A 27,828-nucleotide genomic window follows, 5' to 3' on the forward strand; every position below is an offset into this window, starting at 1 on the left:
TTCCTGTCTTTCAACCAGTTTTTAATCCACAAAAGGACATTGCCACCTATCCCATGACTTTTTACTTTTCTTAGAAGCCTCTCATGAGGAACCTTGTCAAATGTCTTCTGAAAATCTAAATACCATCATCAGGTGGTTCACCTACATCTACATGTTTATTAACCCCTTCAAATCAGATTTGTGAGGCAAGACTTGCTGTGGTAAAGTCATGCTGTCTTCATTACATTAAACAATGTCTTTCTATATGTTCTGTGATTTTGATCTTTAGAGCACTTTGCACTATTTTTCCTGGCACTGAAGTCAGGCTAACTGGCCTGTAGTTTCCTGGATTGCCCCTGGAGCTCTTTTTAAATATTGGGTTTACAATCATTATCCACCCTCCAGTCTTCAGGTACAAGGGATGATTTTAATGACAGGTTACAAATTTTAACTAATAAATCAGAAATTTCATTTTTTAGTTCCTTCAGAACCCTTGGGTGTATACCATCTGGTGCAGGTGATTTACTACTCTTCAGTTTGTCAATCAGGCCTACCACATTTTCTAGGTTCACTGTGATTTGGTTCAGTTCATCTGGAACGAGTATCTCCCCAACATCCTCTTCAGTAAACATAAAGAAAAGAAATCATTTAATCTTTCCACAATGACCTTAACTTCTCTAAGTGCCCCTTTAACCTCTCAATCATCTAATGGTCCAACTGACTCTCTTGCAATCTTTCTGCTCTGGATATATTTAAAAATGTTTTTACTGTGCGGTTTTGCCTGTAAGGCCAACTTCTTTTCAAATTCTCTCTTAGCCTGTTTTATTAGTGTCTTACATTTAACTTGCCAGCACTTATGCTTTATCCCAGGGATGCAAACTCCAGTCCTCGAGGGCCGCAAACAGGCCAGGTTTTCAGGATATCCACAATGAATATACATGAGAAAGATCTGCATGCACTGCTTGCATTGGATGCAAATCTTTTTTATGCATGCTCATTGTGGATATCCTGAAAATCTGGCCTGTTTGCTGCCCTCGAGGACTGGCGTTCACCATCCCTGCTTTATCCTATTTTCTTTTCTTGTATCCTTCTTCCAAAGTTTGAATGAAGATCTTTTGGCTACAATAACCTCTTTCACCTCACCTTTTAGCCATGCTGGTAATCGTTTTGCCTTCTTTCCACCTTTCTTAATGCGTGGAATCCATCTGGACTGTGCTTCTAGGATGGTATTTTTTTAACAATGTCCATGCCTCTTGAACATTTTTATCTTTTAGCTGCTCCTTTCAGTTTTTTTCTAACTATTTTTCTCATTTAGTTTCCCTTTTGAAAGTTTAGCACTAGAGCCATAGATTTACTTACTGTCCTTCTTCCTGTCATGAATTCAAATTTGATCATATTATGATCACTATTGTCAAGCAGCCCCACCACCATTACCTCTCTCAACAAATCCTGTGCTCCACTGAGAATTAGATCTAAAATTTGCTCCCTCTCTCATCGGTTCCAGAACCAATTGCTCCATAAAACTGTCATTTATTCCATCCAGGAATTTTATCTCTCTAGCATGTCCTGAATTTACATTTACCCAGTCAATATTGGGGTAATTGAAATCTCCCATTAGGACTGCACTACCAATCTGGTTAGCTTCCCTAGTTTCTCTTAGCATTTTACTGTCCATCTCACCATCTTGGCCTGGTGGACAGTAGTATACTCCTATAATTATACTTTTCCCCAACACACAAGTATGCATTGTCCATGCACCCCGCCTCCCAGATGCTCCTCTCTGTCATTGCGATATAATTTGTACCCCGGTATAGCACTGTTGCATTGGTTATCCTCCTTCCACCATGTCTCTGAGATGCCAATTAAGTCTATGTCATCATTCACTGCTATATATTCTAATTCTCCCATCTTACTTCTTAGACTTCTGGCATTAGCATACAAACATTTCAAAGTGTGTTTTTTGTTTGTATTTTCATTCTGCTTTCTAATTGATAGGAATACATTGGAATAAGAACATAAGAATCTTTTAGATCAGGTGAGTTTTTAATTACAGGCACTTGGATTACTTTCCTTATTGATGGAACCTCACTATTGGGATGCCATAGTTTTAATGCATCATTAGTATTTTTTGAAGATCCTCTGAACCATGCGCTGCTGAGCGACTGTCGGCTTTCCCCTTTGGTCCAGTTTAAAAGCTGCTCTGTCTCCTTTTTAAAGGTTAGTGCCAGCAGCTTGGTTCCACTCTGGTTCAGGTGAAGGCCATCCCTTCGGAAAATACTCCCCCTTCCCCAAAAGATTCCCCAGTTCCTTACAAAACTGAATCCCTCTTCCTTACACCATCATCTCATCCATGTATTGAGACTCCAGAGCTCTGCCTGCCTCTGGTGACCTGCACGTGGAACAGGGAGCATTTCAGAGAATGCTACCCTGGAGGTTCTAGATTTCAGCTACCTTTTTCTCTCTATTTTTTTTAAACAAGCACACTAACTTGTTTATTAGCTGCTTTACTATTTAAAAAAACCCAAACCCTATTTCAAAAACAAACACTAACTTCAGTTTGCAAACACTATTTCAAAAACAAACACTAATTAATATACCCCAGTAGTTTACTTCTCCCCAATACTTTTAAGAAATTTCCCAGAATAGAACTTACTGATTCCTTTCAGCCACCAGCAAGGTGATCCTCTCCTCTCAGTGCTTCCACTTGAGATTAGGGATATGAATCGTTTTTTGATGATTTAAAATATTGTCTGATATTTTTTAAATCGTCAAAAATCGTTAGAGTGCGATACAATAGAAATTCCCCTGATTTATCGTGAAAAATCGTTAATCGGGTTTGTGTCCACTAACGGGAGTTATTTTGAGGGGGGGGCGGGATAACTGGCACACCAAAACAACCCCTAAACCCACCCTGACCCTTTAAAGCGAATCCCTTACCTTCCCCCACCCTCCCAAACCCCCCGAAAATGTTTTAAAATCACCTGGTGGTCCAGTGGAAGCCCCGGGACTGATCGCCCGCTCTTGGGCCATCGGCTGCCACTAATAAAAATGGCGCTGATGGCCCGATAAAAAAAACCCACCCCGACCCTTTAAAACTGACCCCTTAGCCTCCCCCACCCTCCCGACCCCCCCAAAAACGTTTTAAAATTACCTGGTGGTCCAGTGGGGGTGCCGGGAGCGATCTCCCGCTCTCGGGCCAACGGTTGCCACTAATAAAAATGGCGCCGGCCATCCAGTGCTCCTACCATGTGACAGGGGCCGGCCAATGGCACGGATACCCTGTCACATGGTAAGGGCAAAGCGCCATTGGCACTATTTTTATTAGTGGCAGCCGATGGCCCGAGAGCGGGAGACCCAGTTTTAAAGGGTCGGGGTGGGTTTTTTGTTTATCTGATTGGGCGCAGCCGATAAACAAAAAAACAATCAGGCCGGACGATAAAAATTATAAGATTTGAATCGGAACCGGAACCAAACCAATTCCGGTTCCGATTCACATATCTACTTGAGATACGGTCTCCAGAACTGAACACCAAGGACTCACCAAGACTTGTACAAGGGCATTACCACCTCCTTTTTCTTACTGGTTATTCCTCTCTCTATGCAGCATTCTTCTGGCTTTAGCTATCACCTTGTCACATTGCTTCGCCATCTTCAGATTGCTAGACACTGTCACCCTCAAGGGCCCTCTCTTACAGCTCTTCACATACAGCTCTTTTGGATTACCACACCCCATCACATACAGCTCTTTTGGATTACCACACCCCAGATGCATGACTCTGCACTTCCTGGCATTGAATCCCAGCGACCATCATTCAAGCTTCCTTAAATCACGTCTCATTCTCTCTACTCCTTCCGGTATGTCCATTCTGTTGCATATCTTAGTATCACCCACAAATAGACAAACTTTAACTTCTATTCCTTCTGCGATGTTGTCACAAAGATATTGAACAGATCCAGTCCCAACACTGATCCTTGTGGCACTCTGCTTAACACCATTATTTCTTCAGAGTAGGTTCCATTTACCATCACACATTGCCATTTATCCATCAACCAGATTGTAATCCACTCCAACACCTTGATGCATGCTCCCAAGCTTCTCATTTTATCCATAAGCCTCCTGTGTAGAACCATATCAAAAGCTTTGCTGAAATCCAAGTAGATCACATCGAGCACTCTTCCTCGATCCAATTCTTTAGTCACCCAATCAAAAAAATCAATCGGATTTGTCTGTCAGGACTTTCCCCTGGTGAATCCATGCTATCTCGGGATGAGCAACCCATTGGATTGTAGATAGTTCACTCTCCTTTCCTTCAGCAGAGTCCTCATTAATTTTCTCACAACTGAGGTGAGGCTAACCTGCCTGTAGTTTCCAGCCTCCTCTTTGCTCCCACTCTTGTGAAGTGGGTCCACCACTGCTCTTCTCCAATCTTGTGGTACCACTTCTGTTTCCAGAAGTGCCTGCCAGTAACCTGCCAACACATCTCTGAGCTCTTTCAATATCCTGGGATGTACCTCATCCAGCCCCATGGACTTGTCCTCTTTCAGTTTTTCTAGCTCTTCCCATACATTCTCTTCTGTAAATGGAGTTTCATCTACTTCTCCCCCGACCACAGTCTTGTCAATTAGCATTGGTCCTTCTCCAGGGTCTTCTTTAGTGAACACCGAACTGAAGTAATTGTTTAATATTTCAGCCATTTCATTGTCGATCTCCGCCCATTGATCTTTGTCTCCTTTTAATTACACTCTGCCACTTCAGACCTTTCTCTGATATATCTGAAAATGTTTTGTCACCTTGCTTTACGTCTTTGGCAGTCCTTTCTTCCACCTGACCTTTTGCTTTTTTGATTTTTTTCTTCATCTCCCTCAGTTTCACCAGATATTCTTCCCTATGTTCCTCTTTTTGGGATTTTATATTTCTTGAATGCTGTTCTTTTAGATTGGTTTCTTATTTCTCTTACTTTTGTTTACTTTTCTAACATATAGATTTGTTGCTCTTGTAATTGCTTCTTTTAGTTTGGTCCACTGTTGTTCCACCTCTCTCATTTTCTCCCAGTCTTCTAGTTCTGCTTCCAGGTACTTCCCCATTTTGACAAAGTTCCCTCCGAGGCCGCTCCGATTTCAGAGCGGCCTCGGAGGGAACAGGCAGCGCGCGCCAGGCTCGGCGTGTGCAGGTTGCACAAATATGCACCCCCTTGCATGCGCCGACCCCGGATTTTATAAGATACGCACGGCTACGCGCGTATCTTATAAAATCCAGCGTACTTTTGTTCGCGCCCGCTCGCGCAAATTTATAAAATATGCCTCTAACTGCACTAACCACATCCTCTGGCAACAAATTCCAGAGCTTTATTGTGCGTTGAGTGAAAAAGAATTTTCTCCGATTAGTCTTAAATGTGCTACTTGCTAACTTCATGGAATGCCCCCTAGTCCTTCTATTATTCGAAAGTGTAAATAACTGATTCACTTCTACTCGTTCAAGACCTCTCATGATCTTACAGACCTCTATCATATCCCCTTCAAAAAAATGAAGCAGATTTGTTAGGCAAGACTTCCCTTGGGTAAATCCATGTTGACTGTGTTCCATTAAACCATATCTTTCTAAATGCTCTACAATTTTGATCTTTAGAATAGTTTCCACTATTTTTCCCGGCATTGACGTCAGGCTCACTGGTCTATAGTTACCCGGATCGCCCCTGGAGCCTTTTATAAATTTTGGGGTTACATTGGCCACCCTCCAGTCTTCAGGTACAAAGGATGATTTTAATGACAGGTTACAAATTTTAACTAATAGATCAGAAATTTCATTTTTTAATTCCTTCAGTACCCTAGGATGCATACAACAAAGCTATACAACAAATATCTCCGCTCAACCTTCAAATCCCTTTCAAAAAACACACATCCTCCAGACCTATAAGAGAGTACTATAAGGAATCTCTTCAGGTACCTCATTCCAAAACCTCCCTTCGTATAACATTCAGAGACAGGGCTTTCTCCACAGCAGGACCTCCGCTCTGGAACTCCATCCCACCGGAGCTACGGCAGGAACCTTGCCTCCCAACTTTCAGGAAAAGACTAAAAACGTGGCTATTCAAAAAAGCCTTCCCAGACTCGGATTAAACCTTAACTCACCTCCAACCATCTTCCAATAACTACCCATATGCAGAAAACCAACACTTCCTATCTCTACCCTCACATAATAAATCCTACTATTAGTTCAAATGGACAATTCCTAGCAATTACCACAATCTCCTGTTAATGTACCTCATCAAATCTTTGTAAATGTACCTTGTCAAAGTTAGATTAATATATTATGTTAATTTTTTCATATCACTTCTCTGCTCCAAGTTGTACTTATCCCTGTTTTATTGTAACTGTAATTGTTTTTTTTGTTCAACACATGTTATTTACTTTGTTCTCTATACCTCTCATCACTCCCCTGTTTATTGTAAACCGGCATGATGTGACACTCTCACGAATGCTGGTATAGAAAAAACTAAAATAAATAAATAAAATAAATAAATATAGATTCTACTGAGCATTTAGTCTCTTGTATGATCTTTATCCTGTTGGATTCTATACCCTCCCGGACATAAAGTGCCACATCCCCACCAAGTTGATCCTCCCTATCATTGCGATATAATTTGTACCCTGATATAGCACTGTCCCATTGGTTATCCTCCTTCCACCAAGTCTCTGTGATGCCAATTATGTCAATCTCATCATTTGCTGCTGTACACTCTAACTCTCCCATCTTACTTCTTAGACTTCTGGCATTGGCATACAGACATTTCAAAGTGTGTTTTTTGTTTGTATTAACCTGCTTTTCAGTTGTTAGGGATAATTCGGAAATCATTAGCTTTGGTGATTTTTTACATATAGGCACATGGACTATGTTTGCTTTTAATGGAACCTCTCTGTTGGGATGCCCTAACTCTTCTGCTTCATTAGTATCCTTCAAGGATACATTTCTCTGAACCATGCACTGCTGAGTGACTGTTGTCTTTCCCCCTTGTTCTAGTTTAAAATCTGCTCTATCTCCTTTTTGAAAGTTAGTGCCAGCAGCTTGGTTCCGCTCTGGTTAAGGTGGAACCCATCCTTTTAGAAAAGTCTCCCTTTCCCCCAGTTCCTTACAAAGCTGAATCCCTCTTCCCTGCACTTTCATCTCATCCCTGTCATGGTTTTTCATGTGACACATCTCCGTGACAGCCACTATATCTAAATCAGCTTGTTCCATGACTGCCTCTAGATCCAGGACTGTATTTCCCATATTATGAGGTCTATATTCAGCGCCTCAAAGCTGGATAAGCATGGACCTCTCTTGCTAAGTGGCAGTGGCAGAATATATGGCTGCATTTAGCGGCCACCATTTATCCAGATAAGTACTTATCTGGCTATGTACTTATCTGATTAAATGGTGGACAGGCAGTGGGCATTTTGAGGAGTTTTGTATCCAGCTAACTTGCAGGTATCATTTTGCTATAAGGGCTTAACACTTGCATTATGGCCCTAATACATGCGTAAATTACTGAAACAAGTGTTAATATGCAAATTACACATTATTTATGCATGCGGGAGGAGTTAGGGTGGAGTTTATGGATATGATTAGCTCCTAACAACAAATGTGATAGGGTAACGCCCGCGATAATCCATTATCACATGTGATAATGGATAATGCATTTTATCAAGGAAATAACCACCTTTTTTGCCTGCGTTGTCCTTGTGAGACGGGGAGGAGGGGGGGAGAGGAAGAGAGAACCTCAACATAGAACAATGGGTCAGTTTTACTATTTATATCAGAATAACTGGGGGAACTTTAAATAAGAGGTGGGGGCTGGGGAAGGCTTGGGGGGGGGAGCAATTAAAGATACACTGTTACAGGTATATATATAGCACAGTACATATCTGTCAAGATTTGGTGTCATTAGGAGTGCTGAAAGATGAAATAAAAGTAGATTTGTTGACTGTGCTCTCTACCTAGCCTGTCAGGTAGAGAGTACAGTAAGTTATCTGGCTATATGTCTTTGAGGACGGTAAGTTATCCGGCTAAATGTCTTTGAATTTTGGTTTCTATCATTCTAGAATGTTATCTTCTGACCACGTACAGTAGCACATAGAAAATGGTAAACTTTAGAAACAGACAAAACTTACTGAATTACAACCTCTGGTTTGTTTAATTGCAGCAAAACGGTATAAAGAACTCCTTAACAGTGAGGAATTGCTGCCTGGATTTCTATCTAAGGTACAGTGCCTTATTTAGATAATTCCTTTTATAGATAACTGGTGCAGAGACAGCAAAGAAAAAAATGGACAAATCTTTGGCAAGTGCTATGGAACATATAAAGCAGGTGTAAGCAACTGTAGTCTTTCTGCAAGCTGATCAGGTTTTCATAATATCCACAATGAACATTCATAAGATACATCTGCATGCACTGAGCTCCTTACATCAAAGTTCTTTGTGGATATCCTGAAAACCCAACTGTCTTGCAGCACTCGAGGACCAGAGTTGCCTACCTCTGATAACAGAGAATATTTTTAATGTTTTATTGAAGGTTGGAAGGTATTGGAAAGCTTCCTTCTGCTTCTCCTTTCTTTTCCTCTTTTTTCAATCTCTCTCTCTCTCTCTCTTTGAGTGTGCCTCCTATTAAGTCAACCAAACTGCTGTAGTCCTCCCAATTCTCACCTTCTTTCGGGCCTGGATAGGATCACAGTCTCTTTCTTTTCCTCTGCTTGGCATATTCGTTCAGTTTGCAGGGTTCTTCTCACTCTTTATTTCTTAGTTCTTCCTCCTTCTGAGTGTAGGTCCTTCTCTTTTGTAGGCCACAAGATTATGGTTGTTTGAGGTAGAGCTTGGTCCATCTATCCTTTAAGGGGTTGATTTTAGAAGGAGCACGCGTGCGGTGGTTCCCGGTGTGCGCACATGGACTCGCCGATTTTATGTCACCATGCGCGTGTTATAAAATACGATATCCACGTGCACATGCGTGCTGGATTTTAACATCTGTGCATGCATCTGGCATTTAACATCTGTGCATGCATCTGGCCCTCCCCCTTCCCTGCCCCTCCCCACCAAGACCCCTCTCCCTGGCCCGCCCCTTTCTTGAGGCCCGGTATTTCGGCGTGTATCAGGAGTTACGCACGTGTCCGGGCTCGTGGAAAATGCGCACGATGTGCGCAGGGCACAGCCATGCACCTAACCCCCGAAATTTACACGTGCGGGCTTCTGAAAATTAGGTCTTAAGCTCTCTTTAGAGTTTCCTTTGTATTTTTCCTCCTCTTTTTATTTTCTTCTGTTTATCTTTGCTTCTATTTTCCTATTCCTGTCCCTGGTTGCATACACTCTGCTTTTTGCCCTTCATCCTTATCCACAAGTGAGTACTATATCTTCAATTAAAAATTACTAAAATCTTAATGACGACTTTGAAACTAAACCTGAAATACACATATAAACAAGTTTTTAGCAGAAAATATATGATAATAGGCAAATAAGAATTGGAATCCTGTGCATGCATAAACAATATTCTTGACAAATTAACAGATTTCTTTCTATCCTAACATCTAGGCTTGAACACTGATAACTTCTAGTATCTAAATGTAACTCCTGTGCTGGTTGTACTTGGGTAGTGGTTCCAGAGGCCATATCTCAGATTACAGTTTAAGAGAGTAAACATCCGTTGTTGGGTTCCCTGAGCAGGGGGAAAGATTACTTTCAAGGCCCTTTGCATTGCAAACTCTTAATTCCTATTTCACAGGTCCTGAATCACAGATGAGTACTCAAAACACTTTGCAATAAAAAAAGCATACTGGACTTTGGTTTCCAATAATACTTTTATTGAGATGTTGTGAAATGATGAATATGTTCTTTACAGCAGTTTAGTTCACTTCTCAATGTTGCAAATGCTTTAAATCAATTTGTGGACTTCTCACAGTTGTGGTTAAGTTTAAGATGTTAAAGTCAATTGATTCAGTCTTAAATCTGATGTTCCTCCTATCCCATTGGTATAAGGCAAGTTAGTGCTTCACTTCTAATATTGGTGAAGTATTAAAGGTGAAATCCATTTTACACAGTCATTTATCTCCCCCTCCCTCCCTCCCCACCATGAGGGAGGTGGGAGATAAATTCCCAGGAGGGGAATGAGCTACATGAATGAACTGGATAACTCTGATATTTGGAGTTAGCCGGTTGACTTATGTGGATAATTCTGGTCAGGCCGTAGGGCTGTTCTAAAGTTAGCTTATTATACATATCCGGCTAACTTTAAGATAGCTGGGCATATTCAGTGGAGTGGTCGCAATGCTGAATATACCTTGCTAATTAGCTGGATATGTTATCTGAGTAACTAGCCGAGTCACTCAGTGGCCGAATTTTGCCCTCTTTGTTTCCTCCCAGAACAAAAGTGGTTTGCTCCTATACTTGTTCCTAGTAGGGATCCAAGGGAACTCTACATAATGAAAATCTCACAAAAACCTGGTGCAAGTGTTCATGGGACTTAGTCCCAGTGCAGATAGTTTGAAAATTGCCCAGTGCTATAGAATCTAGTCAGTTGTAATGAAGGACCAAGAAAACCAAAAGCTTATTGCATGGCATATTTAGATCCACTAGTTAACCAATCACTATTCTTTTTCTAATTTCAGCAGAGGGAGCATGGAAATGATAAGAACAGCTTTTCAAGCAGTCTTAATGAAGAAGAGTACCTCTTGCCTATTCTGCAAAGAGAAAGAAAGCCGACTAAACAAGAATCAACAGCTTCAAGAGACTGTAATGGTGTTGCAGCCATTAATTCAACAGCAACAACCAAAATAATGGAAGAGGGGGAAGCTTTGCAGATGTATATTCATATCCAAACTCTTAGAGCAGGGGATGTTTTTGTAAGTATGCTTTTGTTGAAATAGAAAGAAAAGCCATGATGGCAGATAAAAATTGCAAAGTCCATCTAGTCTGCTCATAGTAACATGGTAACATAGTAAAAGATGGCAGATAAAAACCAAAATGGTCCATCTAGTCTGCCTAGCAAGTTGTTTGAGTAATAGCAACTGACGCTCTGTATATGCTACCCCCAAGCCTTCTCTTAAGGGTAGTAACAAGGTTTAGCAGTTGGGATTCAATACCAAGAAGTGCACAATAGAAGAAACATTAGGCATGCATTTGGGGTCCGGCAATCCAAAGGCGTTGTATGTATTGGGGCGAATGACTGATGTGCATGACCTGGGTTAGAGATATGATGATATGAAGGTGGTGAAGCAATGTGACAAAGTGTGGATAAGGCCAGAGGGGTGCTGGGCTGCAGCAAAAGAGGCCTAACCAGCAGGATAAAGGAGGTGATAATGCCACTTTATAGATCCTTGGTGTTGCCTCACCTGGTATACTGTGTTCAGTTCTAGAGACCTCATCTCAAAAAAGATAAGGACAAAATGGACACAGACCAGAGAAAAGCAATCAAAATGGTACGGGGTCTGTATGGAAAGCCATACAAGATGTGTGCTGCTCCTTTTCCAGGGATGGGGGGGGGGGGGGGGGTTATTGCTGGAGGTGTCTGCACTGACCTTCTCTCTTCCCCCTAACTCCCTCATCTGGCCCTCAGACTTCCTTTCTTTCCCTTTTGCTTATAAGAAACAAAATCATTTAAATAATATTAAATATCCACCCCCATTGTGTGCTGTTTTTACTCCTCCCACCTACATTCTTAAACAGTTCAATGTATTGGCCTCCTTGTCAGTGGCTGGTTGGATGGGCTCTACCACCTGCTATGGGTCACCTCCTCTGATGGCAAATGGCAGGATGTATTCCGCCAATGCCCTGTGTTAGCATAAAGCATTTTTAAAACTCTTAGGCCAATATTTGTTGACTGCTAATCTTGGGCAAAAAAGTAGCAGCCAGGATGTGCCAGGCCATGTGTTTTGAAAATTCTTGTCGTGTCTTAGGAGTACTCATAGATTTCACCTATGGAGTCGATTTTCAAAGGACTCTAGGTGGATAAGTACAGAATTAGCCAGCTAGATCAATGATTCTCAATCCAGTCCTCGGGACACACCCAGTTAGTCAGGTTTTCAAGATGTTCACATTGAATAAGCATAAGATAGATTTCCATGCACTGCCTCCATTGTATGCAAATCTAGCTCATGCATATTTATTGTGCATTTCCTGTAAACCTGATTAGTACTGTCCCAAGTATTGGTTTGAGAATCCTTGACTTAGATCAAAGCCTTTAAAAATTGACCAAGTTCAGTGGCTAAATTTAGCTACCTAGATTTCACTAAGTGGATAAATTTAGCCATTCACATTCTGGGTGGGTCTGGGGGTAGGGTTAGGTAAGGGGAGAAAAGCAGCTAGTACTGATTTTCAGTACTTTCCACCTAACTTGGAAGACCAAATATGGGCACTGCCGTAGCAGACCTAATTCTGACCAGTCATCTTCCCTTCCTTTCCACTGATAAGTATATGGAGAGCAAATGGCACACAGGTCACTTGTAAAAAGGGACTTCAAACAGCAGAAATGGCTGAAATTGTGCTCATGAAGTTTTTAAAATTTTAAAATTTCCACCCAGAACCTGATCTTATCTTCTTTCCAATTGTCAAAAAAATTGTGCCTAATGCCTCTTTTATTTTGACAGTAAAACTTTAAAAAAAAAAAAGTATGCTGGCTGAAGAACCCCCTCCTTCCCTCCTGTCAAAAAGTTATTTTAAAAAAATTACAGGATGGCTGGAGATCCCCTTCCTATTCTCCTGCAAAAAAATTAGAAAAAAATGCTGGCCAGGGAGGGTTCTCGTTACGCCCCCTGCAAACATTTTCAAAATAATTTGGGGGATATTCGAGGGCCATACAAAAGATGGTAGTCTAATTCCCCTGTTTTCCTGCTCCTCAAGGCTTGTTTTTCTTTTCGGTTCCATTCTTTGCTGAAATCCCCCCCCAAATGGAAACGTCTCCTTTTTCTTACTTCACCCGTGATTGCTGCCCTGTTGTTCCCTGGATTCGGGGAGCTTAGTTCAGGCTGTTTGATCCCTGGAAGATCTGAGGCAGGCCTGAAGCACTGTGGAGTGTGTGGACGATGGCCCCATTGTGAGCGATAAGCGGAGTGCGCTGCTGTTAAAGGGCTAGGCCACATCTTGCTCCACTCTGGCAGGAAGGTTTCCCTTAAAGTGCCCAGCAAGTTTTCCCACCCTGCAGGTGGGGAGGAGAAGCCAGAGAGAAGTCAGGGAAGTGAGGCCCTTAGGCCCATCAGCGTGTGGGAGGGCCGGCAGGGGAGGCGGATCTGAAGGTCTGCAGTGAGGGAGTAGGCTGGGTCGGAGGAAAGCTGCACGTGGTAAGTGCAGTTGTTGCAGGGAGAAACCGTGGCCAGTATTTAAAGTCTCAGATGAGGCACTTTGCACCTGCTATGAGTGCTGTTGTGTGGGCGGTGGAGGGAGGGCAGTGACTCAACCCCAATATGAATATTGTGCTGTGCTACAGTCATGAGCACATTTTCAGCCACTTCTGCTGTTTGAAGTCCCTCTTTACAAGTGACCTGTGTGCCATTTGCTCTCCATATACTTATCAGTTCCCATTGTGGTTGAACTGTGACGAGTGTCTGGGACTTTATTGAACTGAGTGGCAAATTGTAACCTTTTGACTGCAATCTCTTTTTACTTTTGTCCTAATTGAATTCCCTGGCTTCCTGACGTATTGTTTTTGGGTATCTCCTCTCTGGGGCTGCAACAGTGGGAGCTGCAACTTGGACTATAATGACCCATCCTCTGAAGGGCCCTAGGATTAAGTCATCGTCTGGGGCTTTGCAGAGCCACAACATCACAAGGGCAGAATCTGTTAGTTCTGATCTCGTAAGGGAAATGAAATTGCTTTCCTCTGATGTGAAGAATGCTGTCAGTGAACTTAAAGTGGAAATTTAAAGGCCTGAAGGAGAGGGTCTCGCAGAATGAGATCCATATGGGTGAACCCACTGACTCTGCTGCTAATTTTTATAGGCATCTGAAGGGCTTGGAAAAAAAAGACCAAGGAAATAAAAACGCATCAAGATGACTGGAGGAGCAGCCGAGAGGTTAGAGGAGCAGGCTGCAAACTGGGGAAGCCGGTGTTTAAGTCCTGCTGCTGCTCCTTGTGACTTCACTTTTAATTGCCTTAGATACATATATGGTAGTAAATTTACTAAGCTGCGATAGGGTTATAATGTGCAATAAAAACAGTTTATCTGGTGATAATGCATATTCTTTTAAAAACTAAGATCCACTCCCTATTACAATTAGGGCTGGATTTTAAAACACCTACGCACGTAAAACCCGGATGAAGACCAATATGGGCGCTGCTGTAGCAGACCTAAATCTGACCAGTCATCTTCCCTTCCTTTCCACTGTAATTTAAACAATGTACCCATTTCCTAATCTCCCTTCCCTCCCTTCTGGCTGTAGAATTTTTTAAAACTTCTGCCCAGACCCTGATCTTACCTTCTTTCCAATTCTCAAAAAAATTGTGCCTGTTGCCCCTCTTATTTTGACAGAAAAAAAAATGTATGCTGGCTGAAGAACCCCCCCTCACTCCTTCCCTCCTGTCAAAAAGGTATTTTAAACAAATTGCAGGATGGCTGGAGATCCCCCCTCCTACTCTCCTGCAAAAAAAATAGAAAAAATTGCTGGCCAGGAAGGTTCTCCTTACGCCCCCTGCAAAAGTTTTTTTTAAATAATTTGGGGGATATTGGAGGGCCATACAAAAGATGGTAGTCTAATTCCCCTGTTTTCCTGCTCCTGAAGCCTTGTTTTACTTTTCATTTCCATTCTTTGCTGAAATCCCCCCCCCCCCCCCTCAGATAGAAGCTTCTCTTTTTTCTTACTTCTACAGTGATTGCTGCCGTGCTGTTCCCTGGATTCAGGGAGCTTAGTTCAGGCTGTTTGAGGGTGGTCAAAGTCTGTAGGAGAGGTCAGTACTAGGAGAGCAAGTGTAGATAGGGACTGGACAAGCCATGGAGCAGGATCTGGGCGAGGAGCAGGTCAGGCTGGAACAAGGAGCAGGAACGCAAGATCCAGGAACAAGACAACACGTACTGCAGAAGCAGGAGGACCTGTTGCTGAGCTGCTGGCTGGGAGCTGAGCATAGGTTTAAATACCCAGCTGGTGCTGACATCATCACTGCATGACTCAGTGAGTTTCCAGCCACGGAGCCAACAAAAGGGGAGATGGTGCTGCGCACAGGCCTTAGGAATGACACGGTGTGGTAGAGAGATGGTGGCGTTCTGGGGGGGTTAGCTTTCCCGGTGGGGGTTCCTGCAGCCTGCCAAAGGTTACACTTGCGGAGCATGACCTGGTGGATCCCTGGAGATACTTGTTTCCCAGTAAAAGAGAATATTCTTCTTTTCTACCTCATAATTTGAGAATTGATTTAACTTTTATTGATATGAGGGAACTGGGTTCACTCAGTTCTGTAGACTTGGGTGTTAATTGAGTGGTCTGATCGTGCTCCTGTGATATTGGGGATCACTTGGTACAGGTGGAAGTTGAATGACTGTTGAAGGATGAGGAAATATGCTGTTCTGTCACGAATGCTATTGAGCTCTTTGAGCTGAATGATAATGATGAGGAATCTGGGCCTAGTATGTGGGAGGTTCCTATTGGAAGAAAACTGACTGCTTTGAATGCTGCTATAAAGCACTCATTTCAACTTTTTAGATGAAAAGACTAAGGTGGAGTTAAAGAGGACTGAGATCGCAAATCAGAGATACCACTCCTTTACTTTGCATGATGTGCTTTTAAACATAAGGGCTATTTTAAAATCTATCATCCAGAAAGTTAGCAAATATCTTCATTGAGCTGAACAGATGTTCTACAATAAAGGAAATAAGATAGATAGATTGTTGGCTCACAAGATGAAGGCCACAGCATGTTCTAATCTGATTAAGGAAATGAGGATGCCTTCCAGTGTCCATTCCTGTGATGTCAGAAAAATCTGTGACTCATTTAGGGAATACTGTATTCTCTTGTATACTTCTGAGCTGTCAGCTAATGAGGATGAGATCTCTTCTTTCTTGGGCAGTGTGACACTCCCTGTGTTACCAAATGTGCTGGCTGGAAATCTTGAGGCCTTGAATAATGTTCAGGAGGTCAAGAATGCAATTGGAGCTTTAAAAAGGAGATAAGAGCCCAGGTGAAGATGGGCTTTTGCTTTTATTCTATAAGACCTTTTTGGACCCTCATGCAGGGTCTTATAGGGTCCTGCAGGGGGAATCTTTGGTGCAATCACCTCTATCTCTGTTATACATTTGGTAGGTAAAGACCCAATGGAATGTAGTTCCTGTAGACAAATCTCACTTTTAAATTATGATAAGATCTTGGCTAAGATATTGGCAAGTAAGGTAGAGCAGGTGTTCTCCCTGGAGCTGATGTAATAAGATGGGCAAACATTAGCACAGGGTATTACTACTGTTTAAACTTGCGTTTTTCTGTGATAAGTTAACTCTGGTACTATTTAACATGAGTTTTAACTCCTAAAAACTGCACGCTAAAGCAGGAGTAAGAACCAGCACTAAAATTAGTGCAGGTGCATTCACATCCCATCTAAAAGTCAAGAAGGCATTAGCTATTTGCCAGCAATGCAAGGAGGTGCGTTAAAGGACAGGCAGCTTCAAACACATTTTCTTCACTGGAAATATAACTCCTGAGGCAGAGCAGGAGTAAAACTTAACTTACGTTTCTCGTGGCGATTTTATACTTTTGCTGTGCTCAATGTGTTAGTGTCCAGCTGCTTCTACCAAGCTGGCACAGCAATAGAATAACTTTGGCCACCATAAATGTTAGTTTACTTTACCTCGGACCCAGGAGTTTAATTTCCAGGGCACCTACAGCTGAACAGTACACCGGCACTGTGCATCCTGACTTTGGCAGACTGTTTCTGTAGACACCCACCCTAGGGAACTACACTTTGTTCAGCTATCTGTACGTACCCACACCAGAGAGCAAATTCTTGTATCCAAGGCCATTTTGGCAATGAATCACAACTAAAATTAAAGCATAAGCTCTCTTGGGCGAGCACCTACAGATAGCTTAATAAAATTTGCAACTGAACAGGATGCCAAAGTCAGATGCACAATGCCAAAGTGTATACTGTTGAGCTGAAGATGCCTTCCCCAGGGAGCTCATGCTTTGATTTTTCCTGCCATGCCAAAATTGCATTGTATGTGAGATCGGTGCTGTACATCCCACCTTGGGGACACATTCTCTCATTCAAAGCCGTTTTGACAAGAAATGGCAAGTAAAAGAAAAGAAAAAGCTCCCTAGGGAAGGCAACTACAGCTAGATGAACAAATAGTGTTGCATGCTTTAGTTATTTCACACTTGGGCTATTACAATGCGCTATGGGCCAGATTTTAAAATCTATGCCCGATTTTATAAAATGCTCGCACAGCCGCGCGCATGTTATAAAATCCAGGGTCGGTGCGCGCAAGGGGGTGCACAATTGTGCAACTTGCATGCGCCGAGCCGCGCAGCCTTCCTCCATTTCCTCCCACCCCCTCCACCTTCCCCTCCCTTCCCCTACCTATCCTGCCCCCCAGCCCTACCTAACCCCCCCCCCCTTACCTTTAATTTTTAAGTTGCACCTGCCTCCGGGCAGGTGTAGGTTGTGCGCGCCGGCGCCAGCCGGCCCGAGATCTTGGGCACAGCGGCAAATGGCCACTGTGCCTGGAGGCTCCGTCCCCACCCCCGGCCCACTCCCCACCCATTTTTTTCAAGCCCAGGGACATATGCGCGTCCCGGGGCTTGCGCGTGTCGCCAAGCCTATGCAAAATAGGCTCGGCGCATGGAGGAGGCTTTTAAAAGGGTTATGCGCGTAACCCTTTTAAAATCCACCCCTATGTGGGTAAGAAAATATGAAAACTCAGCTGGTACCTAGCACGAGTGACAGAGTGAAGCCTAGTAGTAAAGGAAAACAAAGAAATAGTGCTATCCTTAGAGAACTTCATCAAGACAGCTACCAGTACATTTTCGAGCCCAGTTTAAAACCCTCACCCTTGTTTTCTTAAGCCGCGAGGGAAAAGGGTGTGTTTTATTTAGAGAATTGCCTGCAATAGTATGTGGCGATATGAGCATTAAGATCTGCTGAAGAAGTGATTCTATGTAAGCGCCTATGCATTTGGCATGGACTAGGGGTAGAGCTGTTTTCTATGCTGCACCCCGGCTATGAATACCTTTCCTAGGGAAGAACTCTTAGAAATAAATGACTTACTCTTTAGATGTGTAACTAAAACTTGGATTTTTAGACTGGCCTCTGAGACCTAGACAGTTCACTGAGAATGTGGCTGTAAACAGGCTTTGCATTTTAAATTAGTCTTAGGATATTCAGTGCCAGTTTAGACAATTTCTTTGACATGGTTTTGTGATAGAATTGTAGCTGAGGTTTAGTGATGGTTTTTATTCAGTTTTATGCTTTCATTTGATATTGTTTTATTTGTTGTGTCTTGTCCATTTGCTTATTGTTATGGCAATTATATGAAAATTGCCCACCCAGTATGCAGGTAAAAGTACGCACATAGTTCCAGAAGCCACATACTTTTGTCTGCATTGTAATAGAGGTGTTCTGGTTTGGGGGTAGATTGGGGGAGAAAACTACATTCGTAGATTTGGATTTTCTAAACTATGTTGTATAGTTTTTGTTGGAAAATGTATCCACAGATAAACTAGGTACAAATCTCTGCAAATATTTTCCCTGGGGTAATTTTCAAAGGAAAAAGTATGGTAAGTGTGTATTTTTTCTTTGAAAATTGGTGCAAAGATCACTGGTAGAATACCCATGGACTTTACAGAAATGTGGGCAGATTGAAAATTGCCCCCTTTATGTATCACTGTTTTAATTTGCTATTTTGTACTTGACTGCTTTTGATATTTATATTCTACAGTAATGGTTTTATATTCAAGCTTTGAGGAATGGCAGTTTATAAATTAGAAAATTAAAATTAAATGAACAATTTCATCTAATCTACCCCCTCTGGTATTTCTACTCTGTTGTAAATGTTCAAGTCATGTGCATACAGGCACACCTTCCTTTATGACCCTTCCCCAATGTCACTTATAAAAACATTGAAGAGGATTGGTCCTTGCAGCACCCCCTAGCCATTTTCCCTTCACTTGAATGGACCCTATTTACTACTACTCTTTGGGGTTAGTTTTCAAAAGAATTAGCATATTTATGTTTAAGCCGTGTAGACATTCGTATATTCTGTTTGGAAACATCATGCATATATGTGTGTACTTGTGGTGTCAGGGGCCCTAAGCCTTAACATTTAAACAACACAGATCTAGATTTACTTGTAATCCACAGGCTTACGGGTGATGCAGGTGAATAACTATGTTAAGGTAGAAGGTAGAAATTAATGTCAGTATAGTGCATTAGAAGCTCAGAGGTCAGCACAGAGTCCAGCACTCTATATGCCTGTGTGTGTGTGTGCCTCAGAAAAGTATTCAAGCTCCCGAACAGTATTGGATATCATTCCGATCTTCACTCCAGGAGCTTGTATCCCATCTGTCTTGTTCAGATTTTCAGTGATCATTGCAGAGACACTCCAATTCCTTGTGCTGCAGCAGAGGGACACTCCAGCTCCTTGTGCAGCTTGTCCTAACTTGTCTGTATAGCTGCCCACCTTAAGCAGGATACTCACTGTGGAAAATCCTTCAGAGGACAACAGACCTCTTTGAGATAAGTCAGAGCTACTAGTCTGCCATTTACTCTTTCTCTCTAATGTTCTCTTACAAAAAGCCCGGGCTTAATTGAAAAACTCCACTTTTCCACGCATTGGCTCTTAGAGTTCTATACGTATTACGTAACCCTATCTTTGGGAGCATGCTATGCTCTGGTGGGGACATAAAAGATTTAGAGTCTCTTCAGGGCTTGAACCTCAGGCTTGCTCTCTCATGGTCTCTTTTCCCCAGGGCCTGAATCTTTTTTCTTTGGGGGAAAGATTTAAAGGCCCTGAGTTTCAAAGGTGACTTGGGTACACATCTCTCGTTGCCCCTGAGGAGTGGTGTCTCTTATTCACTATGTGTGTGCAGCTTATGCCCAAAAACCACGTTGGAATCATTGAGTTAGTGTCCAAGCAAAACTCTTTACTGATGGGCAATCAGGTTGCAGAATGACAATAGAAACAGAATCCTCTGCACCACAAATTTTTGTTTTTCTCTTAAGTCTTTCCCTTCTGTCTATGCATGACTCTCGAGACTAAGACAAGGAAAGCATCCACTCTCCAGGGTGATAATTGGAGTTCCCCAGTGAGCAGAGTATCATTAAGCTGGATGGAAAAACCCCTTCCAAATTGGTAAAAATAGTAACAGTCTCTTACACAGAGAGTAAAAGCCTCTCTCTCCTCAGTGGGGTGAAGACGCCGGATGGGTGTCCTGTCCTCGGTGATCTCTACTTTTCTCTTACTCTTGGTTAGTTGATCTTCTCTTATTTCTCTTATTTCTCTGGTTTCTCTCTCTCTTTTCTAGATTCAAGATGGGAGGGATACCCTGGAAACAGGCAGCTCACCCTGCTCCAATGCAGGAAGGAAGGGGCAGCAAAAAATCTTCCTCCTCGATCTCAAACTAAAGTCTTTTTCTGTTTCAACACAATTCAACACCAGAGTTCCCCCTTGCAGCAGGTCACCACCACCTCCTTCCCTCGTTGAGGGTATGGAGAGGCATGTCTTCCCTAACTTAAGCAACAGGGTTCTCCGTGCCCTGAATCCAGGTGGTATCCAGGGTCTCACAAGGCTCCTACCATGAAAAAGTGTCACACAACCCAAAAAATCAACCCAGATGGAAATCTCAACAAGCCAGTGAATGGACTGGAAGGAATATCCTTCTGACCCTGATCCGGATCCCCAGGCAGGATGCACCTGACTCCTCTCATTGGGCCTGAAGAAAGCAACACAGGAAAATCTTCTCACTACCTCCTAATTGCTAGCAACTCAAACTGCCCACAGACTCTCTGAAGAGAGCTGCTTAAAAAAACTTTACAGGAGGACGGCCATTCCAGCATCCTCAAAGGGAGGGACTGCATTTGAATGGTAACCACCCCATTCTCTAACCTATGCTGTTCTATCTAGAATAAAGATTCACCCAGGGCTTATTGTAATGACCAGAAAGTCTGTTACATAAAGCACAGTGCAATCACATGGTGCAGTGACAGCTGAAGCAGCCATATTATGGTTGCCTGCAGAGCTCTCAGAAGCATTAAATCATTGGCTGCCATGTTGTGCAGGAGTCTCAGCATTTCTAATCATTAGTGTCCTGGCTGTTCTTCTGTGACAGGCACAAAGCGCAAGGTAAGAGAGCACTACCTTAGTATAACCAGGAACTAACAATCTGCATATTTAAAACAAATAGTGAAAAGTGCTTTTTCCCTCCATACACAATCAAGCTGTGGAATCTCTTGCCAGAGGACATGCTCAAGGTGAGTAGCACAGTGGGCTTTAAAAGAGGCTCCTGGAGGAAACATCTATGATACATTAGCCGGGTAGATTAAAGGAAGCTGTTACTATCCCTGGGAGTAAGTAACAGAACTAGATCTACATTATGGGATCTGCCAGGCACTTGCGACCTGGATTGCCCACTGATGGAGACAGGAAGCTGGGCTCAAAGGACCTTGGGTCTGACCAGGCATAGCATTTCTTATATTCTTATGAACCTTTTCAAAAAGGCTCTTAAGAGGTCTGTATTTCAAGATCCTTTGAGCTGGTTAACTTTACCCCGGCATTCAGCAGCACTTAACCAGTTAGATATGCCACTGAAAATAGCCAGAGATTTATCTGATCAGAGTTACCTGGATAACTTTAAGTGGCCACTGCTGAATATCAGCACAGGCAGTCAGAACTCCCCCCTGGAGGGTGAACTTCTCAAAAACTGAAGATAATCTCTCACCAGACAGGTTGGGTACTGGCTGGGCCGAAATCCTCCTGACCAGGACTTAGTGGTAACTTGAGAAGATGCCCGGCTTACAAGCCTAATGAATGTTTAAAGATGCAATCTTTTGGACAGGGCTTTCCCAACTTATCCTTGGGGCCCCCATAGTCAGTCAGATTTTCAGGATATCTAATATGACTATGCATGTTTGTATACATTGGAATCCCAGTATATGCAAATTTCTCCCATAAGAACATAAGATATGCCATACTGGGTCAGACCAAGGGTCCATCAAGCCCAGGATCCTGTTTCCAACAGAGGCCAATCCAAGTCACAAGTACCTGGCAGGATCCCAAACATTAAATAGATCCTAAACTACTCATGCTGGTAACAAGCAATGGCTATTCCTTATTGATTAATAGCAGTTTATGGTCTTCTCCTCCAGGAACTTATCTAAACCATTTTTAAACTCAGCTATACTAGCTGCACTAACCACATCCTCTGGCAATGAATTCCAGAGTTTAATTGTGCTTTGTGGATATCCTGAAAATCCAACCGGCTGTGAGGTCCCTATGACAGCCCTGCTTTTGGGACATTTAAGACCACGGCTTAATTTGAAGGGGAACGGCCTAGAATGCAGTTCCTGCATTTCTTTTCAGGCTTAAGAGGAAGAGTAGCAGGAGTATTCTGCTCCAGCCCCTCCCCTACAGGCAGCCTGCAGGGAAGAGGAGAGGTGATCCTGGAGCAGACAGAGAAGAGAACAGCTACTCTGATTGCTAATCCTTCCCATTTCATCCTGCAACCAAAAAGGGAAGAGGTGATAGTGAAGTAAACACTGCAGAATAAAGAACAGAGACAAAAAGGGGTTGAATTAGCCCAACTGTACAACTAGTGAGCAGTACGAATTGTTAATGCTTCAAGCACCCCCCCCCCCCCTGCCCCCACCGGCCTTGATCAAAGGCATTACTGTCACATGTTTCAAACTTATGCTAATTCAACCCCTTTTGTGTCCATTACCGAGGGCTTAATTTCTGGCAGAACAACCCAGAACAGCACCTTGCCACTTTTTTCTAGGACTGGAAAGTGGAGCAAAGCTGACAGTTAAATCAGTTCTGGCTCCCCTGCGGAAACAGAACAGAGCCTGTAGTCGGCTGCACGGATCATTTATGCCCCCATCCCTTAGAGGAAGCAGAGCAGAACAGACAGTGTTAGAACTGCTTACCCTGAGATGAGGGCAGCCACGTGGCTTTAATTTTTGTACAATTTACAAGCACATTTAAGGCAGCGAGGGAGAGCAGCCAAGGCCAAAAAGACATGGGGTGAATGCCTTTCAGTCTCATTGTTTCTGCCACTACTGGGTGTATTGCTTCCTGCTTACAATGCTGTAATCCCAGGCCTTGCCATCTGAGCTGATAGTGATCACATTGGTGAGGGTGAAAGAGCCCAGAGGATGTGTGTGTGTGTGTAGAGGGGAGAGGGGGACGAGTGAACGGATTGGAGGGAGGGGAAAGAGAGTGAGCAAGGTGACGTAGCAGGCCAAGAGATTGAGTGGGATACTCAATTGGTGGGGAGGTTAAGTGAGTGATGAGATGTGGGAGGGCAAAAAAGAGTGAGTGATGGGATTGGAAGGTCTATGGGTTGTGTGGGGGAGAAGGTGAAAGAGTGAATCAGAGCATAATAGACACTGTGAGGTATGAGTGGGGAGAGGGCAAGCGAGTGATGAGATTGGAAAGGCTATAGGTTGTGTTGAGAGAGAGGGGGAAAGAGTGAGTCAGGAAATCAAGGGTACTGTAGGGTACGAGACTATGAGATGTGAGTGAGTTAATCAGAGTGGAGGCCAATTTGTGAGTGACATGATCAGAGAGGACAGAGAAAAGGTGAATGAGAGGAGGAGAGGGGATAGGAGTGGGTGTAGGAAGGGAGGGAGGGAAAGAGAAAAGAGTGAGTGAAGAGAGCATGTGGCATTGCTCCCTTTCTTCCACCCCCATGGAGGCAAAGTGCAGGCCATGCTTTTGAATTCCAGGCCCCACATAGACAAAAGACAGCAGACAGTGCACTCCAATCTGCTCCCCCCCCCCGCCCCCCAAAGGCAGATGAGAGCTAGCTGATTCTGGTTTGAAGAGGATACTTGTACCTTCCCTGAGGAGGAGAATTGCTGGAGAGGGTAATTTTCCAGCGATAGGAGGATCACCAGAGATGGAGAGTGAAACTTACGGGCCTTACGACCTCTGGAGGGAGCATAAGGGTCAATGGGGAATTTATGGGGGCTGGGGATGGAGGATCAGAATCACCAGGGCAGAAAGGGGGATGGGGCTTAAGAGGGAGAAAGTCCCTTTCTCTCTACTCTCCTCCTTTTTACCCCAGTGATTCTCCATCCCCAGCCCCCCACCAGTTCTTAAGCCTCAAACGTCCTCCACCCACCAGTGCTCATTGAGCATGTAAAGAGTGTGTTCGGGTATCTGTACGTCAGTGAAAGTTCACACCTGGCCCTAGCCCTGCCCATCCACCCCCACCTGCACCCCATCACGGTTCCACTTCCTTTTTGTCTGCAAATTAAACCCTGGTTAAGGCCTTTCCCTCTTGAATTATTCATTATTCCAAATTAAGATGTGGTTTCTTTTAACTAATCCAGTCTTATCAGCTAATATATCCTTTTCTACCAAATAAAGTCAAAATATGTGACCGACAGAAAATGAGCCCCTTAACATTTCCCACGGTTAAGGAACAAAGAATCGGTGCAGTTTTACCAATGAATGGGCACATCAGGTCGCAGGACTAATTTTAGAGAGAATGTGTTTTCATGCCCTTCCTCTGTAAATGAGGTGCCAGTAAGTAAAAAGAATCCAAATCACAATAAACAGGTCCTGCAGGATTCCATCGTCATCCCTGCAGCCAACAGTGGCTGGTGAGATAGGCAAAGTACATTTTTATAAGGGGCCCCATGGGGTTATCTGCCATGCGTAGTCTTCTTTCCCCAGAAGGAGGTCATCATTCTCTTACCCACCCTTCACAATCTCAGATTGTGTGGGCAGAGGTCAAACAGATTCTAACAAGGCAGCCCCTGTCTTTGCTCACAGCTGAACCAGCCTCTAGAGACGGAACGACAGTTCATTACAAGGGTTTTGGTCTATCGTCTACAGGTAGCCCCATCAGAATTCTGACCCCTAGTGGACACGCCATGGAGGAGCAGGAGGCCTGGGCACATGGAACTTAATGTGAGCCTATGCCGGCTGAGTTAATAGCTGACTTGATGCAGCATAACTTGTGATTGGAAGTAGAATTAAATTCCACTAGATGCCCAGGAAGTACAGTTCCCTAAGTTTAAAGTTGTTAAAGATTCACAGCAAAGTATTTTTAACTGTAGAAATGAATAAAAGTTAAAAGAAAATGGAATAAAATAGTGAGTGACCATTCCGACCAGTTACCACAACTGCAGCTCCGTGAGGGGGGCACAACTGTGGTCTGCATGATTGTGTCACTTTCCACTGACAGTCACTGTACTCTCTGAAAAAGGATGGGACAGCTCCCTTACTAAAAGGCTGATTCAGTAAAGTCTGCGGTAAAAGGAGGCTCTAGGGACACTAGTGCGTCCATAGCGCCTCCTTTTAGCCCGGAGCGGCGGCTGGACACTCAATTTTGCCGGCATCGATTCTCGAGCCCGCTGAAAGCCATGGGCTCGGAAACCGGACGCCGGCAAAATTGAGCGTCCAGTTTTCGGCCCGCCAGCCACCAGCCCATTTTACATTTTTTTTTACTTTTTTTTACCCTTCGGGACCTCCGACTTAATATCGCCATGATATTAAGTCGGAGGGTGCCGGCAGAAACTAGCGCCTACCTTTGGCTGCACATTTTACTTTCTGTATCGCGGGGAATACCTAATAGGGCCATCAACATGCATTTGCATGTTGAGGGAGCTATTAGGTGCCGCGGGTTGGACGCGCGTCCAAGAGCAGGTTAACAGCGCACTGTACTGTTTCGGCCTGTAAGTGTATTTCTAGGTCTCAAGTGAGGATAAGGCAGTAAAGTTGTTAGGCAAGGGCTAATGTTTGATGCAGCATTTATATTTAAGCAATTCTAGGGGCACCAGCACAGTCAGTTAGTACTCAGTTTTACAGCATGAATTCTTAAATTTCTTCTAGCAGCAGCAGCAGCAGCTGTAGCATAAACATAGTTGAACATGACGATGGGTAGATAGAATTTCCTTTTCTTTTAAATGAAATGCCAATACTATAAACAAATAAACTGAGCTAATTAGTTGGATATAATTACAGATTCCTGGGAGCTTGCTACAGATTAAAAGAAAATGCAGTTTGCCATATGGCACTGAAACTATGTAAAAGGATTTTCCTGTGCTGTTTTCTACTGAGCCTGGACTTGAATTGTTTGCCGGTTTCCAATTATTTGAATTATGTAAGATAGTGGACTGACAGCCCGAGAGAAAGAAAGCAGTGAACTTGCTGAGCTCATAATGAAAACGACATTTCCACATGCACCCAATTTTGCAGAAAAGTCTGCAGCTTCTATTGCCAATCGGTTTTTGGATGTTTTGGGTCAGGTCTTTAACAGTTTTCTGACTACAGTATGTGACTATAATTTCAGGCAACGGAAAGGTGAATATGTAGGGCTCATTAACATAGGAACTGCTTGAGGGAACCTGCTAAAAGAGTATTATATTAAATTCTGACATGATTTAAAAAAAAAAAAAAAAAAAAAAAAAAGATTGTGGTCAAAAGTTACTTAATGTGGAAATTATTTAAAGGGAAAAAAAGTGCTGGGGAAAAAGATGTGATTCAGTTGTGAAAAGAACTTATCATGAAAGAGGCTGAGTAAGTTACTCTACTGTAGGCAGTTCCTTGAAGAAGCTGATATGGATTTTTTTCCTTTATCATTGCTTCTCCAGTGTTCATATTTAAGATATATGCGGAGAATGCTGCTAAGAACCAGCTATCCACATCTCTGAGATGTATATCAAACTGTGAAATTGCTCTCCAAGCTCCTAAGCTTCCGTAGTTGCCATGAGATTGGGTGCTTATAATCCTATGGTAGTGCTTCAGGAATGTCAATGAGATACAAAATAAGAGTTCAGATTTCAGGCTTTACTCATCTTTTTTCTATAAATACGCTGCTGGTCAATTAGTGCTGCACTAGTATTACAAAACATCTTTATTTTAATGACCCCCCTATTAATGTTGCTGGGCCAGGATAACATATCTTTAATAAGTGAAATTACCAATGGTGTTCATTTTCATGCTTAGGTGCCTGGGGAAGAAAATTATACTGGTGGCTTGAGTTCTGTCATTTGAAGTAAACATTTACATTTATTAACTAAATGGTTAGCTAAAGCCTACCATATGTATTCAAATATATTCTTTTGTTCTGGAATTAGCATATATGGAATTAGCACATGTCTAAACATTATTGTGCTGCTCCCTCTGGCAGTAGCAGTGGCCAATGAAGGAAGTCACCGATGGTACCAGAGGCCTGCAGTAGAAGGACAAGGCCTGTGAGCCCAGTACATGCTCATAGCCTTCTGCACAGGTTCCTTTACAGAAGAGGAAGCCTGTGGTTTAAGGAGTGGCGGAGCTACTAAAGAATTTTTGATCACACACTGGTCCACAGTTCCCATGGTCTGTGACTGCAGTCACCTTTTTCAGTAAGCAGGGGAGAGGGGAAAAGAAGCAAAGGGAAGAATTCGGCAGGGAAACAGGATGCTGGGCTTGATGGATCCTTGGTCTGACCCAGTATGGCAATTTCTTATGTTCTAAAAGGGGTGTTGATGGTTTAGTTTATTAGTTTAATTTATTAACTTTTAAAAAGGAGATAGAGAAGCTTTTAAACTAGAACAAGGGGGAAAGCCGACAGTCACTCAGCAGTGCATGGTTCGGAGAAATGTATCCTTGAAGGATACTAATGAAACAGGAGAGTTAGGGCATCCCAACAGAGAGATTCCAATAAAAGTAAACGTAGTCCATGTGCCTATATGTAAAAAAATCACCTGA

At 43.0% G+C, this 27,828-nt stretch overlaps 1 protein-coding gene across 2 annotated transcripts in view; it reads left to right on the top strand.

The window, feature by feature from the left end:
- Positions 1-27,828, top strand: part of LOC115091938 — a 268,754-nt gene that overhangs the window by 196,601 nt on the left and 44,325 nt on the right. Inside the window, exons 5-6 of one of the 2 annotated variants that reach the window (XM_029602303.1) lie at positions 8,160-8,218; positions 10,612-10,845. In XM_029602303.1, the coding sequence (XP_029458163.1) occupies positions 8,160-8,218; positions 10,612-10,845 (293 nt within the window). The remainder of the gene's footprint in view (positions 1-8,159; positions 8,219-10,611; positions 10,846-27,828) is intronic. The other variant, XM_029602304.1, reaches the window with a different exon arrangement.

The sequence above is a fragment of the Rhinatrema bivittatum genome, chromosome 5 (genome assembly GCF_901001135.1).
Source record: "Rhinatrema bivittatum chromosome 5, aRhiBiv1.1, whole genome shotgun sequence".
NCBI lineage: Eukaryota > Metazoa > Chordata > Amphibia > Gymnophiona > Rhinatrematidae > Rhinatrema > Rhinatrema bivittatum.